This window comes from Lissotriton vulgaris, chromosome 5, assembly GCF_964263255.1.
Source record: "Lissotriton vulgaris chromosome 5, aLisVul1.2, whole genome shotgun sequence".
Classification (NCBI taxonomy): domain Eukaryota; kingdom Metazoa; phylum Chordata; class Amphibia; order Caudata; family Salamandridae; genus Lissotriton; species Lissotriton vulgaris.
The window spans coordinates 192,571,447-192,588,368 of record NC_141693.1 but is presented as its reverse complement, the minus strand read 5'-3'; the positions used below and the strand labels follow the sequence as shown (position 1 = coordinate 192,588,368).

At 42.7% G+C, this 16,922-nt stretch overlaps 1 protein-coding gene across 1 annotated transcript in view; it reads left to right on the top strand.

The window, feature by feature from the left end:
- LOC147710455 (ficolin-1-like) overlaps positions 1-16,922 on the top strand; it is an 844,448-nt gene that overhangs the window by 680,263 nt on the left and 147,263 nt on the right. The window contains exon 12 of the mRNA XM_086921142.1: positions 5,232-5,366. Coding sequence (XP_086777268.1) covers positions 5,232-5,366 — 135 coding nt within the window. The remainder of the gene's footprint in view (positions 1-5,231; positions 5,367-16,922) is intronic.

The following is a 16,922-nucleotide window of genomic DNA, read 5'->3' as shown; positions in this document are numbered from 1 at the left end:
GCAAATTGTACCGCCCCCTCTCTTTAATCAATATCGACAACAAAATCTTTGCCAAATTGATCGCTTCCCGCCTACTTTTACTCATGCCCACCATTGCCCTTCCTGATCAATCAGGTTTTATTCTCGGAAGGGCTACCTCGCACAACCTCCACACCATATTTTCGGTCCTGCACCAAATTAATCCCAACATACTGGCCGACGCCGCCTACCTGGACAATACAATGGTGTTCGATACGCTGGAGTGGCCCTTCTTATTTAACATCTTGCCGCATATGGGCTTCAGTGACATCTTTCTGCGCAAGGTCATACTCCTCTACACCAACCCCACGTCTCTGTATAAACGACCTGGTTTCGGACCCTAGCCCCATCGCTAGAGGTACACGTCAGGGGTGCCCGCAGTCGCCTATGCTTTTTGCCATGGCATTGGAACCCCTGGCCACCAGATTGCGACAGCACCACACTCACAGGGGCATTGGGTTTTCGTCTCGCTCCCTGCTAGTTTCGTCACGTTGTACATCCATCATCCTCAAGAGAACCTTGGCCCTCTGGTCCGGGAGATCATTTGCTTTGGTGGGCTGTTGGGCATCCATGTGAACTGGGGCAAGTTGGCTCTTTTTCCCTTGACAGTTGCCACTGTGCCATTTGCACCTGACTTTCCTTTCGTGTGGGCCTCTGGCCCCACACAATATCTGGGCATTTGGCTCAGAAGGGATCTGGATGAACTCTGGAGATCAAACTTTGGGTGTGCTCTGGCCTGGTTGGAATCCAGGTTTCTATTGTGGAGCCGACTTCCGCTGTCCCTGGCGGGCCGCATCGCAATTGATAAAATGGTGGTACTCCCTACATTTCTTTATCTGTTTTTAAATATTCCTATCCCCCTCACCTCCCACTTCTTTCGTAAATTACGCTCCTTAATCATTTTGCTGGTCTGGGCGGGTAAACAGCCAAAACTAGCTTATGACATCCTTACCCGACCCATGGCTGCTGGTGGGATGGGCGCACCTGACTTTCAGCTTTACGCCTTGTGTGCTCAGGCCAGCTTTCTGCACTTTTGGATTCACCCCTCTCCTTATCAGCTGCATGTCGCGGTGGGGACGGATGTGGCATCTCCCCGGCCCCTTTCCATGGCTTTGTTAGCATCTGCGGTGCGCCCTCGGACTGAGATCGACACGGTCGAGACGCTCCGATGGGCTTGGTCCGGCCTGCGCTGTTTTTCTGGCGCTCCCCTGCTCTCTGCCAACTCTATGTCCATTGTGAATCACCCGGATTTTTCCTCACTTCAGGCCTCTAGCATGTCTGTGTGTGTGAGGTGCTTGGGCCTGACAACGGTCGCGGATCTTTACCCAGAGAATACCTTCTACGCGTTCCCCGGCTCCTCAGGGATACCGGACATGCTTCTCTTCTACCAGTTGCGTGCCACGTGCCGGAAGCTACATCCTACCTTCCCTCAGTCCCCACCCACCATGCCAGCTCTGGACTTCATTTACACCTCCTCGACCCCGCATAAATTAGTCATCAAATTATATGCTCTTACTCTGGTGTCTGCCCCCATCTCTTCTGACCGTGCTCGGGTGGCATGGGGTGCTGACCATTGTACCGAAATCTCACCGGCGGACTGGCTTTACTGTTTTAATCAAACAAAGAGGCTGTCGCCGAACTACCGCCTCCGGTTGATCCATTTCAAATATTTGCACAGGCTGTACCGCACCCCGGTGCAGCTCCACAGGCTCGGGCTTACCCCTGGCGATAACTGTATGCGTTGTGCTGCACCTGCGGCAGATTTTGCTCATCTTGCCTGGCTCTGCCCTAGGGTTTTGGAAGTCTGGCTGGCGGTGTGTTCCGCAATTTCGGAAATTACGGGCGCAGTGGTTCACCTGGATCCACCTCTGTGCCTTCTCGGCTTCGTCGAGTTCTGCCCTGATGACTCATGGCATCTCATTGCGATGTTGCTGGTCCTTGCCAGGCGTAGGGTGGCTATGTGCTGGGGTCGTCGCCCCGCCCCCAAGGTTGAGTGTTGGCTGGAGGACGCCTCTCGGTGCCAGACCCTCTTATCGGAATTTTGGGATTTAATGCCTGCTAGGTCCCGACCTGTTGATATCTGGGCCCTCTGGTTACCTACCTTCTCTCCCGACCCCACTCCAGTGGCTCCCTCTCCCGCGCTCCCCACCGGCTCCGTGGTGGCCGCCGACGTTGGTAAGTGACCTGCTTTCCCCCACCCTGCCATGTGCACACTCACCCTCTTTTCCTCCACCCCCTCTGTTGATTCTGCTCCGTGTTGATTCCCTGCGTGGGGGAGGACCCCGGTGAAGTGGAGCTGCGAAACTGCCCTTATAAATGCTTATAAGTGCTGATAGCTGACATCTCTTTGTAATGCACTGATTGTCCTGCTTTTTGTTACATGTATAATTGTACTGTGATACTGCACGATGTACTGTGTCTGCTTTGAGTTTTCTCAATAAAGGTATTTGGAAAAAAAAAAAACTCTGGGTCACAGAACAATCTGAGACATCTGTCCTAAAGCTAGGAATGAGTATGGAGACTAGCTCCTGCAGCAGAAGTAAACGACACCAATAAGAACTCAAATAATCAATTACATATATCATGCATAAACTTCTGCATTGGGTCACAATACAATATGTATTTTAGAATGATTAGAATAAACCAGAACTGCACTCACACCATATGGTGCCAAAGATAAATACACACTCACACAATATTGCACCAGAGATAAATACACACTCACACAATATTGTGCCAATGTAGATTACACATAAACACACCATACATTCTTATTTCATTGCGATAAGACATCATCTGTGTCCTTGAGCTGAAATAGGTCCAAGGCTTGAGAGTATTACCAAGACCTTCTTTCAGGGAGAAAAAACAGAGACGTAACACGATAACAATAAACACTGCAATAATAATATACACTGGTGTGTATTCAACAAGGACCCCCTGAGGTTATGGATACAATGGTTCCTAGGTCAGGGAAAGCAGAATGTATGACAAAAAACAACCTAGGCAACTAATATTTAACAATGTAGTATACAGAAGGACAATTGGCTACACATTATTATAAAAGTATATGTTTTTATTATAGATTGTTGAACATATGTTCAACAATCTATAATAAAAACATATACTTTTATAATAATGTGTAGCCAATTGTCCTTCTGTATACTACATTGTTAAATATTAGTTGCCTAGGTTGTTTTTTGTCATAAATAATAATATACACTTCCATCAGCAAGAACTATGCACAAATTACATAAATGATATGAAGAGGAAATAACCATAATCCAGGCAAGTAGCTTAAAGTAAGCTGAGTGGGAACAAGAGGGAACTGTGATATAGGAAAGGAAGTAAGGTAGACTCTGACTGCGAAGAGTTTTGTGCGCAGTTACCCGAGATCTCCCCGATAACCAGAAATGAGCCGGGAATCAAAACAATGGAATTCCACTGAGCAAAAGAGTTAAATGTAGCCCAAAAAGGATTTAGACTTATCTGCAAGTAGCAGCAGCAAGGATCAACAGGACTCGTCCGACCAGCACCTGCAGAGAAGAGCCATCACGCCGCAGGATCTTCAACAGGAAACTCAATGCGAAGCACTGAAGATGAGTTTGGGTGAGAGTTAAATACCTTTTGCCAGGCTGATGAGTCATGGAGGTTGCTGATTCATGGAGGCTTGCTGAGTCACGGAGGCTGCTGATTCATAGAGGCTTGTTGTGTCACGGAGGCTGCTGAGTCATGGAGACTGCTAAGTCTTGGGGGTTGCTCAGTCATGGAGGTTTGTTGAGTCATGGAGCTGCTGAGCCATGGAGGTTGCTGAGTCGAGCTCTGGCGTGGCCTGCAAAAAAAGATAAGGAAAACACCACCACATTCTGGAGCAGGGAATTAATGAAATATAAGTCAGCTTTTCTTCCTCCGGGAACACAGTAAGTAAAAGAGGGGACAAACCAAGGGTGAGAGGCATGTGTTGAGAACCTGCTAGGTGCCCCACCCAACAGGCAGTCTTCCTAGGTAGGCTGTAAGTGAGTGAAATGTACCTAACGCCCTGGGGTTCACCCTGAATAGTTCCCCCACTACTGCTGGAGCGCGGAAGTTGGTGGGCAGTCCAATGGATGCTGACAGCAGGCCTAGGGAAACATGAACCAAGCAAATTCTTCTATGAGACTTTGCAGTGCTCTAGAATTAAACAAATCCTTATTTAGGGTATTCTGAAACCTCATCAATGACCTTTCTTAATGAAAACTAATAAAGTATATTAAATCTCAAAGGAAACAAAAGCCAGGTCTTCAGATATGCCATAAAACCAAGAAAAAGAAAGTAAGGACCTAATTTAGACACTAATAATCCATCACAAATGATAGATTATGAATTTTGTGTTGAGCAGGATTTTGTTAACTGCCTCATGGTTTTATTATTCATTTATCTCAAATGTTTGCTCCATGTTGTTAATACGGTGGGACTTTAACTGTTTATGGATTGTATATCTATACATTATGATGTTTTGCAGAATGTGCCGCTCTTCTTTATTTTTCTTTTTTGTTGTACTTTTATGGCTTTAATTAGCCAAATAAAGTTAATTTTGACTGACAGGGATATTCTGTTCACCCTATTACAAGTGCATTAGGATATAATTTAGAACCCCGTCAGTCAATCTCTAAATCAGGCTCCATGTTTTGGTCTGTTTGGCTGGCTTGATTAACATCAGATTTATGTCACATTTATTTTATGAAACACAGAACACATCCTTTTTATCTTATAATAGGACCAGTGCTTAATTTGAGCCTGTGGTTTCAGTGCTTGGCACCAGCACTTCATTGTCAACACTGGTGCTTGTAACAGTCTGCCATGAGGTGCTACTGTCTGGCTAATTTAGGGATGACCACAACAACAGTTAATTATTAATTCTATGTATATATATATAAAATAATGATTGTTACCTGCCGTCCAAGCCATTCTTATAGTTAATGGGGTCTGAAATAGTCCAAATTGGCACACTTGTAGGAGTGTGATGATGGATAAATGTGTTGTTACTATAATTGGCAGCAAGGAAGGGGCAATGTGTGGTGTAAGCTGTAGTGACCTTCTGACGAGAGCCCTTCTACTTATTTGTTTACAAATTAAGCACTGAATGGAACATTCTTTCATGTTGAGAAATTGATGAGTTTGAGGTATGGCTTTGTTGAGTATTATCCATTCACTATTCTTCTATTTTTTTTTAACAGGGAATTATGAGCTTCGCATTGATCTTCAGGATTTTGACAGAAATAAGTATTTTGCTAAATATAGCGCCTTCAAAATCGGCAGTGAATCTGAAAAGTACAAACTAATGTACCAGGCATTTACAGCTGGCAACGCAGGTGAGCAGTTCTGAAATTACTAGCTGCCAAATTCAATAAAAAATCCAACAACTCGAAAATATCCAATTCTCTCAGCTTATATGTGACAATCAAATTTACATTAAAGGATTAAGTATGGTCTTGTTGCTGATCTTCTAACTGTTGAACCCGGGTGCCTGGCTTCATTGCAAATCACTGATGGAATTATTGGCAGATGCAGTGCAACCATCAGAAACCACTGCATGCCTGCCGGCCAAACTTTAAGTTCCTGCACCCCAATATATGTATGTTCAAGCAGCCATGGTCCGTGCAGGTAACAGCGGTGGAGTGGTGGTGTCGTGTAAGGGGGGATTTGGAGGGACAATGCCAAGCGAAAATTAAATAAATAAATAATTTTCCCTCTGCATCGTCCCTCGAAATCCCCCTTACACGGCCCCATCGCCCCACCGCTGTTACCTGCACGGACCGCAGCTGTGTTCAAGGTATGTAGTTGTGGAGTTAAGAATTATAAATCTATACTGACTACACATACACTTACCTTCTCAATATGTTTCTTGTTGGCATTCGTCCTAAGATATTTCATAGCATAATATTTTAATAAAGAGTATTGACCTTGGGCCATCGGTAGCTTCATGGTTGCCAACTGCAAGGCATATCTGTGCCATGTTTTATCACTGTGAGATGTTCTGTTTAAAGTTCCATTGAACTGGGTTCTATTGTGCGAGAAATGAAAATGAACAAATTATCCAACCATTACAATCTTAGATACGTAGATTATATTGCAATAATTCAGTTATGATAAAGCATTGTGTAAAGAGCTGATGCAGATGGGCCTCCTCAAAAGTGTCCCTTGATATTCTCTGATATTACTATGACAGTCATCTGCATAACCTTCATTAAAAGGCAAAACCATCAATGCCCTGTTATAGACTTTTAGAGTGCACTGATCTGGTCCTTTTGTTCAAGCTGTGGAAGAGGGAAGCAGGGCCTTGTTTTTAGCCTGTTGGGGACATGGAACTGTATAGGAACCACCCACCTCTTTCGGGAAATGCAATGTGCTGTTCTAAAATGGCAGTTATAATGCTGGGGCCTGTGGGTCAGGCAATGTGGGTTTTCTTGTGTATTGTGTGTAGTATAGATCAAGTAGTTGGCCTGCCGGCCTGTACCACAAGGTGTGTGGGGGTGGCATATGATGGTTGGGAAATTTAATGTGCCCTATGCCTGAATGTGTCGTCTGAACTGTAGTGGTTTCATCACATAGTGTTACATGTTTAGCAGTATTAGGAGGGAAGGTGTTATTGGTGTGGTGTGTTGAGTGGTATGATGTTGTGTGATGTGGTGTATAATGGATTGTGTTTTGTAGTGCTGGTTGGTGTAATCTGTATTTTGGTGCTCCTAAGTGATCTTCAGACTGCATGTGCTCCACAGAGTTTCACCTGAGCACATATATGCTCATAGGAAACAGAAATTTGCATGCTTCTTCCAATTGCATGCAAGAAAACATGCAACAATAATGAGTTCCTGAAAGTCATAAATCTGCATTCATGCGAGGCTGTAGACCTGCGACTGCCATTTTATGCCTACATATGACAATCAAGTCCAGTAGACTGAAATACAGATGCTTCCGATGCTTCCTTTTTTATGAAAAAATACAAAATTTGGCATTAATATATCTCTGTAATATTTATATTTCAATTAAACAGACTAAGGGCCAGATGTACAACCTGCAAAATAGCTGATCGTAAATTGCGAGTCATTTGCGACTCGCTATTTTGCATGTACAACAGTGTGTTGAACACTTTTTGCTATTCCCAATGGTCTCGTAAATTGCGAGGCTCATGAATATTAATGAGCCTCTCGCTATTTGCGACACCATTTGGAATGACAGGCCTACCCGGGGATGGTGGCCTGCTGGGTTCAGCAGACCACCATGTCTGGGACTGTTTTGAATTATAAAGCAGTTTTAAAAAAAAAATGCAGCCAGTTTTCCTTTAAGGAATATGGGATGCATTTAAAAAAGAAAAATGAAACTTTTCAGTTTCATTTTTTTAAGGGCAGGCAGTGGCCTCTGGGACCACTGCCTGCTCTTAAAAAATATTTTCCAACATACTCACAAAGTGGAAGTGGTCCTCTGGGGACCCCTTCCCCTTTGCAGTGTTTTACCACTTACTTGAAGAAGGTGGTAAACTGCGAGTGTTTTGCGGCCACAAATGCAATTGCAAAACACTAGTAAATAGCATGTTGACTCGCTATTAGAAAGGAACGCCCCTTCCTAATAACGAGAGTTGCAAATGCTATTTTGCGAGTCAGTGACTCACAAAATACCATTTGCACGTGCCATTTCCTTTTTTTTGCAGCAGCAAATGGGAGGTTCTTCCATTTGCGGCTGCGAAAAAGGGTCGTACATCTGGCCCCAAGTGCACTAAGCTTGTTATAAAATAAATGTTATCTTTGTTTTACATAGCATGTACGTTTTGAATCTTTATATAGCAAAACATTTGTGCTCTGAACTGTAATATTGTATGATTTTTTATGTAGTCCTTGGCATCACTCTCATCCAACTTCATAAAGCTGTTTTTAACATATACTAATATTACCAAACATAGGGCACTGGTATTGGCCTCAAAAGGATGAATGGTCGACTTGAAAGACTCAAATGTCTTTTCTCTGGGTTATACAGGCATTTCTGTAGTCACAGTATTGAGCATTGATGCTGGAAGTATTTTTAAAATGGGGATCTTGTGATTTTAATAGCAAACTTGCATGCCAGCAATAATATATGACAAATGTAACGTGAAATTGGGCTTTAGACCTGAAAGTAAAACCCCACTCTGCTCACCAAGTCTGCAGAATTCAGCAACTAAATACCAATAAACTCCACAACAGAGCAGATTTTTTTTTTCGTTGGTACACTCGAAAGGTCATTTTGCGCCGGCAGGAGTGACTTGTTGTGTGCTGGCGACCACCCGGGAGATTTTCTAGCTGTTTGTAAGTGCCACAAGATTTGATAGCCGCCTGTGGACTTTCCACAAGATTGTGTGCCTGCTAACACAGCTTTTGGCCATGCCAGCAACTTCCAGCATGTCTCTTGCGACGTACGTGATCATGAGTGAGCGCGATCAAGTGCTGCTGCAACCTGGGGAAGATTTTCTCCTTAAGAAGCAGCTAAGTCTCCTCAAAAAGACAATTTGGAGTAAAAAATCTACTCAAATAACAGTCTGCGTTGTTTGTTTGTGTAAGGGGGGCTTTTTTCTTTTTGTCCAACAGGAAGGAAGTACAGCAGAGTCTCCAACTTCCTGTTCCTGCCCAGCAGGCTCCTCACAGTGTTTGTCCATCTCCTGGTCACTTTTCATTTGGATTTGGAGCTGGAAGGATCACTCTCTGTGTCTGCTGCATATATACCACTGGATTTAAGGACTTTGTAATTGAGATTTCACAAGTAAGTGAAAAAAACTGTTGTATAAGGGTTTTGTTTGTTTGATAGAGGACATGCACCAGGATTTATTTGTATTTTTATTCGATTTTTACAACTTATTGTGGTGGGGATAGCCTCAAGTTTCAGTAGGGGCCTAATCATTTTTTGCATGTTATTTTTCTTCTTTTGTAAAGGAAAAATGTTGCACAGTTCAATACATTTTCTCCATGCTTTTGAATGAATTTGTAATAATCATTTAATTCACTAATGGCCTAGACTGCCAATGGGCCTTCCAGCCTGTAGGCCCAGTTCAAGTCATGAGTACATTGAACAACTTTTTCTGTGGTGTCTGCTGAATTGAAATATCATTTAGGCAATGGATGGCATTGACTTAAAATGCAAAATGTGTTTTTGTGGTATTTAATTTTTTTCTGCAAACAGTGCATAGGTGGGGTAATGCCTTTGGAGGATGTGTGTTGTTGTAAAAACGTTTGCACACTTAAATTTAGTTTTTAGCATTGTTGAATTAATGCTGTGTTCTCTACGTTACCATGCATCCTTTGTCTGGCCGGTGTGTGAATGTGTTTGCCATGGGCCACCATTCGTCTTAGTTCCCCATGCCATGTCTCCAGGGGCCATTTTATATAGTCAATGTACATAGGCCTGCATGTGTTCTTTGTTTTTCATGCCTCCTGTTTGTTATTTGACCATGTGGCTGGCAGTCATTTTCTGTAGGCAGCCAGTGTGCTTTTGCCATAGGCCTGCATCTGTTCTTTGTTGGTGGCCACGCCTCCTTGTTTGCTTTTACCATGTGGTTGGTTGCCACATTTTGTAGGCTGCTAGTGTGCTTTCCCCCCCCCCTTTTTTCCAGGCCTCCTGCTTGTTGTTGTGACAATGTGGCTGGAGGCCATTTTGTATAGGCAGCCAGTGTGGTTTTGCCATAGGCCTGCATGTGTTCTTTGTTGAGGCCATGCCTCCTTGCTGGTTGTTGTCGTTGTTTTTTCACATGTAATTTTTATTCTTTTGTTAAGGAAAATGTTGCACAGGTTAGTATATTTTCTCCATGTGTTTAAATAAATTTGCAATAGTCATTTAATTCACAAGGTGGCCTAGTCAGCCAGTAGTCTCAGTAGTAGTTATGGATGCATGAAACAATTGTTTCTGTGGTGTCTGTTTAATTGAAACGTCATTTAGGTCATGGATAGCAGTGGATTAAAATACAAAATGTGTTTTTTGTGGTATTTCATGTTTTTTTTCAGACAATGTATAGGTGGGGTAATGTCTACGGAGAATATGTGTTGTTGTAACAAATGTAGCTCAGTTAAATTTCGTTTTTATGCATCACTGTTACCATGACTCCTTGCGTGTGAGTGTGTTTGCCATAGGCAACCATTTGTCTTTGTTCCACAATCTATGTGGCCAGAGGCCATTTTTGAATTGTCAGTGACCATAGGCCTTCATGAGTTCTTTGTTTTCCATGCCTCCTGCTTGCTGTTTGACCATTTGATCGGTGGCCTTTTTGTGTAGGCAGACAGTGTGTTTTTGCCATTGGCCTGCGTGTGTTCTATGTTTTCCAGGCCTCCTGCTTATTCTAGTGACCATGTGGCTGTTGGCCATTAAGCGTAGGGGGCCTGTCTGCTTTTGCCATAAGCCTGAATGTGTTCTTTGCTGTGGCCATGCCTCCTTGTTGGTTGTTGTTGTTGTTTTTTGCATGTAATTTGTCTTTGTTTGTAAAGGAAAAATGTTGCACAGTTTAGTACATTTTTTGCATGCTTTAAAAAAAATCTGCAATATTCATTTAATTCACTTGTGGCCTAGTCTGCAAGTGGGCCTTCTAGCCAATAGGCCCAGTACTAGTCACGGGGGCATGAAACAACAGTTTCTGTTGAATTGAAACATCATTTAGGCCATTGATGGCATTGAATCAACATACAAAAAGTGTTTTTTGGTGGTATTTCACTTTTCTTTCTGCAAAACAGTGTATAGGTATTGTAATGCCCATGGAGAATGGGTGTTGTGAAAATGTTTAGCCTTTTGTTTTTGGCATTGCTGAATTAATACTGTATTCTCTATGTTTCCATGCCTTCTTTGTTAGGCCGGTGTGTGAGTGTGTTTTTAATAGGTCACCATTTGTCTTTGTGCCTCATGCCAAGAGGCCAGGGGCCATTCTGTATAGTCAATGTCCATAGGCCTGCATGTGTTCTTTGTTTTCCATGCCTTCTGCTTGTTGTGTGACCATGTACCTGGAAGCCATTTTGTGTAGACAGCCAGTGTGCTTTTAACATAGGACTGCATGTGTTCTTTGTTTGTGGCCATGCCTCTTTGCTTCCTGTTTGACCATGTGGCTGGGGGCTATTTTGTGTAACCCAGCCAGTGTGCTTTTGCCATAAGCCTGAATATGTTCTTTGTTTGTGGCCATGCATTCTTGCTTGCTGTTTGACCATGTGGTCAGTGGCCATTTTATGAGGCCCAGCCAGTGTGCTTTTGCCATACGCCTGCATGCGTTCTTTGTTTGGGGCCATGCCTCCTTGCTTGCTGCTTGACCATGTGGCTGCCGACCATTTTGTTTTTTATGCTTGAGGCCCAGTTAAACAATGCTCATACTAATGTTCCGTATGAACGTGTTTTATATATCATTACATATTTCATATTTTTCACCTGCACTGCTTGTTTTTTTTAATTAACATTTCTTGATAATTTTTCTCAGACTTTTTTTATTTACATTTAATTTGTTTAATTTTTTTTAATTTTTTCTTGGTTATATTCACACGTTTTTCAATTTTTTCATTTACTTCAAATATTTTTTTAAACATTTACATTTAAAAAATAAATATTTCCCAATGTCTTTTTACAATTTCTTTTCCTTTTTTTATTTTATTTTATTTTTCCTAATTTTATTTTCCCCATTTTCCTAATATCCAGCATCAAGCCCATGTGCCATTGACAGTGCTCTGCAGCACAACAGCATCATTTTCTAAGGATTATTCCATTGTCAGTTTTATTTGGTCTCCTGCACCTCCCTGAGTGCCACATCCCATTCCCAACTTGATGCAAATAAAGCAAACAGTTGTGTATTGTTGCTCTTTCTTGTCCTTCCTGAGTGTGCATGAATGTTTAGGTTGGTTTGTTTTACAAATGGATACACTGAATTGTTAATTATTTATAACTTAAGTAACCCCACTAAATTATACTACTAATTCACCTGCAATAATGCCACGTTTCACTGATGTTCTTCTTGCTTGTTTGTTTTTAGATACACAAGAGAAATCACCCTACTGCAGGCAGAAGGACTGTGACCACACAACACGGACATCTCTTCAGCTTGTGAAGCTAAGTGCCACTGCCAACTAACAGCTTCAAGATGGCCCCAAAGATAGGTGCTGGCAAGAAAGTGAACAGTGGGGAGGAGAAGCCGATTTCCACCACTTGTGTGCCGGCTGTGACCTTTTTTGGCAAAAGTGTGTCAGCCGCATTGGTCCTCCAGGGAGCAAGTTCGGAGCAGCACCCCTGTATCAGCAGAGCCTATGTCCATCGAAATGGACTTATCTCTTTTGCAAAGTATTACCCTATCAATGCAAGAAACTCATAAGTGGACAACGGACAATACTGTAGAGCGCTGCAACCACTGTTGATATAATTTCCCAATCTAATAGGTGGTTACCGAATATGTGTCTGAAACTCGTGGATCGGGTCTATCTTGTGTAGTTCCTCCTGAAGTAGGTGCAGTTCAGGAGATTGAGCTTCAAGCTAAGGAAGTAGAAGCAGCCACTCTTTTACAAGATCTATTGTCTACAGCGAGAAAAAGGAGGGGTACTCCACCATCTTCTTATCCAAGACACCCTTCTGATGTTCAAGACTCCACTTGGATGCCGCCTCAGTCTAAGACACGCCAGGAGAGGCTAGGGAAAAGGAAGATTCCTGTAAGCCTTAGAGTTATGGATGAAGAAGAGGAGGATGACTGACGAGTCAATCATCATTGATGTTAGCCTAGCTCCAGTGGAGACTGCCGTTGCCTCATCTCAACCTCCTCTGAGGGATGTGGCACAGATATCACCACTGCCAGTTGCCATATTTGCAAGGCACCGGCAGCAACCTACATCCACAACCACCTCAGTAGAAGTAGGCGCTGCAGAGAGGCAAACATCAAAACACCCACCTACCGCCACATTGGCAGTGGCACCATTGTCAGAAAGTGGACCTCCCCAGTTTGGAACTTCTTTACTGTTAGCGAGAAGAAGCTGAAAATGATCATATGCTCCATTTGCAGAGCAAGTGTTAGTCAGGGGAAGGTTGGTACAAACTATGGTACTGGATGCCAAACAGCCCATTTGATAAAACACCACATAATCTGTTGGGAGGAGCACCTTAGTCAAAGAATTGCAGGTGGTGTTGGTGAAGGTGGCGAGAGCAGGGAATCTGAATCTGCTCCAATCATGATGGAAGGTGAAGGTGAAGAAGAGGCTGACATTTTTGTCACGCAAATCAGGCTTGTCCCCAGCAGTGCAGTAGTATTGCCAGCATCAGCAACATCACAATGGCACCCGAGTCAGGTTGAGATACCATGGCAAGGACATACAGTGACTACCTTGCTGAGATGCACGTTGAGCTTACCACTTTCTGCTCTCAGTCTCAAGAAGAAGTTGCTTGCATCAGTGGCACCAGAAAAAAAAATCCAGGCTACTATTCCTGGCATGTTTAGGCAGGAGGGACAATATGAACGCAATCACCCAACTGCACGTTTGTACAATGGATAGCTGGCTAAAATGTTAACACTGGAATCCCCCCTTTTCTTTTGGGGAAGATGTGGGTTTTCTAGAATTTGTGGCAGCCATCTGCTCAAAATGGAAGGTTCCCAGCTGGATCTATTATGCCAGAGTTGCAGTTCCAGTACTACATCACGATGTGCTGGAATTTGTTGGACAACCTTTGCGGGAGAGTGCCGTTCACACTATCAGCCTGATGACAGAAATGTGGACCAGTTGCCAAACGACTGATTACATGTGCATCACTGGATACTGGATCTCTTTTGTAGGGGTTTGAGAAATGATACCTGCAGGTGTAGACACTGCTGAAATTTGTAATGGAGCTCGGAAGCATGCAACTGTAGCCATGTTCACCATGGAGAAATACAATCAAAAACAGGGGGGTAGAGGTATCAGTTAGGTTCACCCTCCTTCTTTAGTTATACACACAAAAAAACGGAATACCGGAATAAGAAACTAACTATGGGAGAAGGACGAGACTTCTGCTCAAGTGGAGTAGAAAAGTCTACTGACTAGAAAGAAGAGTTTATCCTTCTAGAATCCAATCACTCACCAGGGTTTCCCTTTGGTGACATGCTTCATCATAGGGGTCCTCTCAATCTGCTGCAGATTGAGGTGTGCTGCGACTTGCGAAGTTACGTAGGAGCACTTATGTGTAACTATGTGTAGTGCAGTGATGTGGAGTGGGAAAGAAAAATGGTTAGAAATACCTAAACTAGAGGATGAATACTTTATTCCTGCTCCTAGTTGGTATGTTAAAAATAGGGCCGAAAACTGGGGAAAAACAACATAACCATGATGAGTCAGCTGTCCCTGCTATTAGTTGACATATTTTAAGCCTCCCTTAAAGCTCTTCATCAGGACCACACAGGGGCCAGCCCTGTATGTACCACTCCTATAAATCTGGTAAGGTACAGTGAAAAAGTGAAAAGAAAAATTAAAATGCCACAACTAATGCATGTGCACTATTAGTTTCATACGATTACACAATGGTACATAGTATCTGTAGGGAATAAAACAGAACACTGTTAGAGTAACATTAACCTACCAGAAGATGTGGCAGGCAACATATATACAGGCGTCATTCTATTTAGTATAAAAGCTCCTCTAAAGTGTGTGTAGTTATCAACTACCTTGTGTCTCGTTGTGCTTTGCAGGAGAAACAAATGGCATGTGTCTCCAAAGGAAATAGTGAATGAGTGCTATTTACAAAAAACATAAACACCACGTGATATACAACACCAATTACGAACATGTACACATAAAGTCACATACTTTTTAAAAGGCTGAAATGTGCCCCATGGTCTGGAGGGGTTGAGGGGCTCGTTGTCACACTCTGTAATAGTAATAGTAACAAAGGGTAGTTGTCAGTGACCCTGTAAAAACGGGGGTTGTTCTGTGCCTCCAAGAGACCTAAGGCCACCAGCTTGTGTCCGGAAAGCGGTCAGCTGTAAAGGAAATGGTCAAAAGGACTTACTTTGTCAGAACTCACCTCACCGGTTAGTCACCTACACGCTCCCCTGGAGACCGCATATTAACGCGTCTCTCCTTAGGCGCCTCCTGATATACTTCCGCATCCGCCTAGTCATCGGTGGATTGACATCAAAATGGTCAATGGAAAACATCTGTGTTGCCGGCCATATGTGAAGTATATTTCTGCCACGCTTAGGCAAAACGGAGCTTTGTTATTATTAGAAAATTGACTCAAAACGTTTCACTCAAGGGGGATATCCATTTTGTAACCATTTTGTCTCTGTTACAAGGTCTTTGTTTTATTGTCTTTTGTGCTGTATATAGGAGTACACACTAAACCATTTATATATCTATTTGATTTAGGGAGGTTCACAAAATCTTCATCTTGTGTATTCATTGTAATAGTCAGAGTGCACAAAATAATATATGTATATAATGTATTATGGTGTTGCTGAAAAGTATTCTCTGTGAAGGGGGTAAAATCATTTTATATGACACTAGGTAACTGCCATGTTTCTACAGGAAACAACGTTTAGTTATGCCATGGGAAGGTGTGATAGCTGTGATGGTAATCACCTATCTGGATGGGATTCATCTCTTAAGGTATACTTTGTTATAGCTGGGTGATGTTATCATTCAAGCCTTGGGTGCCTGTGCGTAATTTAAAAACTTTGTGGTGTTCCTTTTCTAGAAGTCTGTGTTCAAGGTTATCAAGATGCTTAATGTGTTCTAACACTACCCATGTAAGATCATTGGGGGTGTGTTGTTTTTTGATGAAATGCGATTTCTTTTTCATGGTCACCGTTTACACCTGATGTTTCTACGGTGAACCACTATTCTGGTGCTGACCTTCCCGGTGGTCATAACCCATGTAGTGAAGGTTGCAAATGCAGGTGACAATGTAGACAAGCCTAAGGTGTTACAATTTGTGAATATTCGCAGTTCCCAAGTCATGTTATTGTTAAGGACCACTTTCTTAGTTGTGCATGTTAGGTGATACACACTGCAGTTATTGCATGGGTGTTGTCCGTCTGATAGTGTGTTTAGTGCTTGCGGTGTCCTCTCATTGCCAGTTGTAGTTTTTGGGTGTGTGTGTACCAGAATATCTCTGAGGTTCTTTCTTCCCCTTTCTAGTGGAGAACATAGGTCTCGGTATGTTCAGGTTGCCACTGTTTAGGATGCGCCAATGTTTCTTCACTATCTTCGTGATGTGATTGACTCTATATTGAAGGAGGTATATAGGTCTTTTGTCTTTCGCAGGTTCCTCTTTTGGGTATGTTTCAAGGAGCGCCTCTCTATGGTTATTAGGAGCTCTCTTTCTTGTCTTGGACACCAGATTTGACGGATATTTCCTTGCAACAGTTTTTCGGATAGTTCCCTTGATTTAATATTGTCGTTTTCTTTTTCTGTGCAGTTTCTCCTAAGTCAGAGAAACTGTCCAAATGGGTGGTTCTCCTTTGGTTGTCTAGGGTGGAAGCTGTCATATATTAAGAGGCAGTTCTTAGCAGTGGGCTTGAAGTGTGTAGTGGTCTTGAGTAGGTCATCAACTGCAAAGATGTACAGGTCCAGTAAAAATCCCATACAGCTGCAAACATATTGGATGACTTTAACAACAAGGTGTTTGAATGGCTGCAACCAAGAGGACTTAATATTGGATTTGTTGCCATGGACAATTTTTTGTTTGTTTTTGAAGACGTAGTTTATTGGTTTTCTGCACGAAACATACATAAACAGTTGCATATCAATTATCATTACAACCTTGTTGAATCAATCAGGACCCCTCCCTCTGTTGTATCTTACGCTGTACGTTGGTGTAGAAGCACTTAATATCAGTTTACTCATATAAACAATGTCTCCTAACAAGTAACCCCCTATTCTCTTCTAACAGAGCTATATTCCCCCTCCCTAATTCCCCCATCACCGACG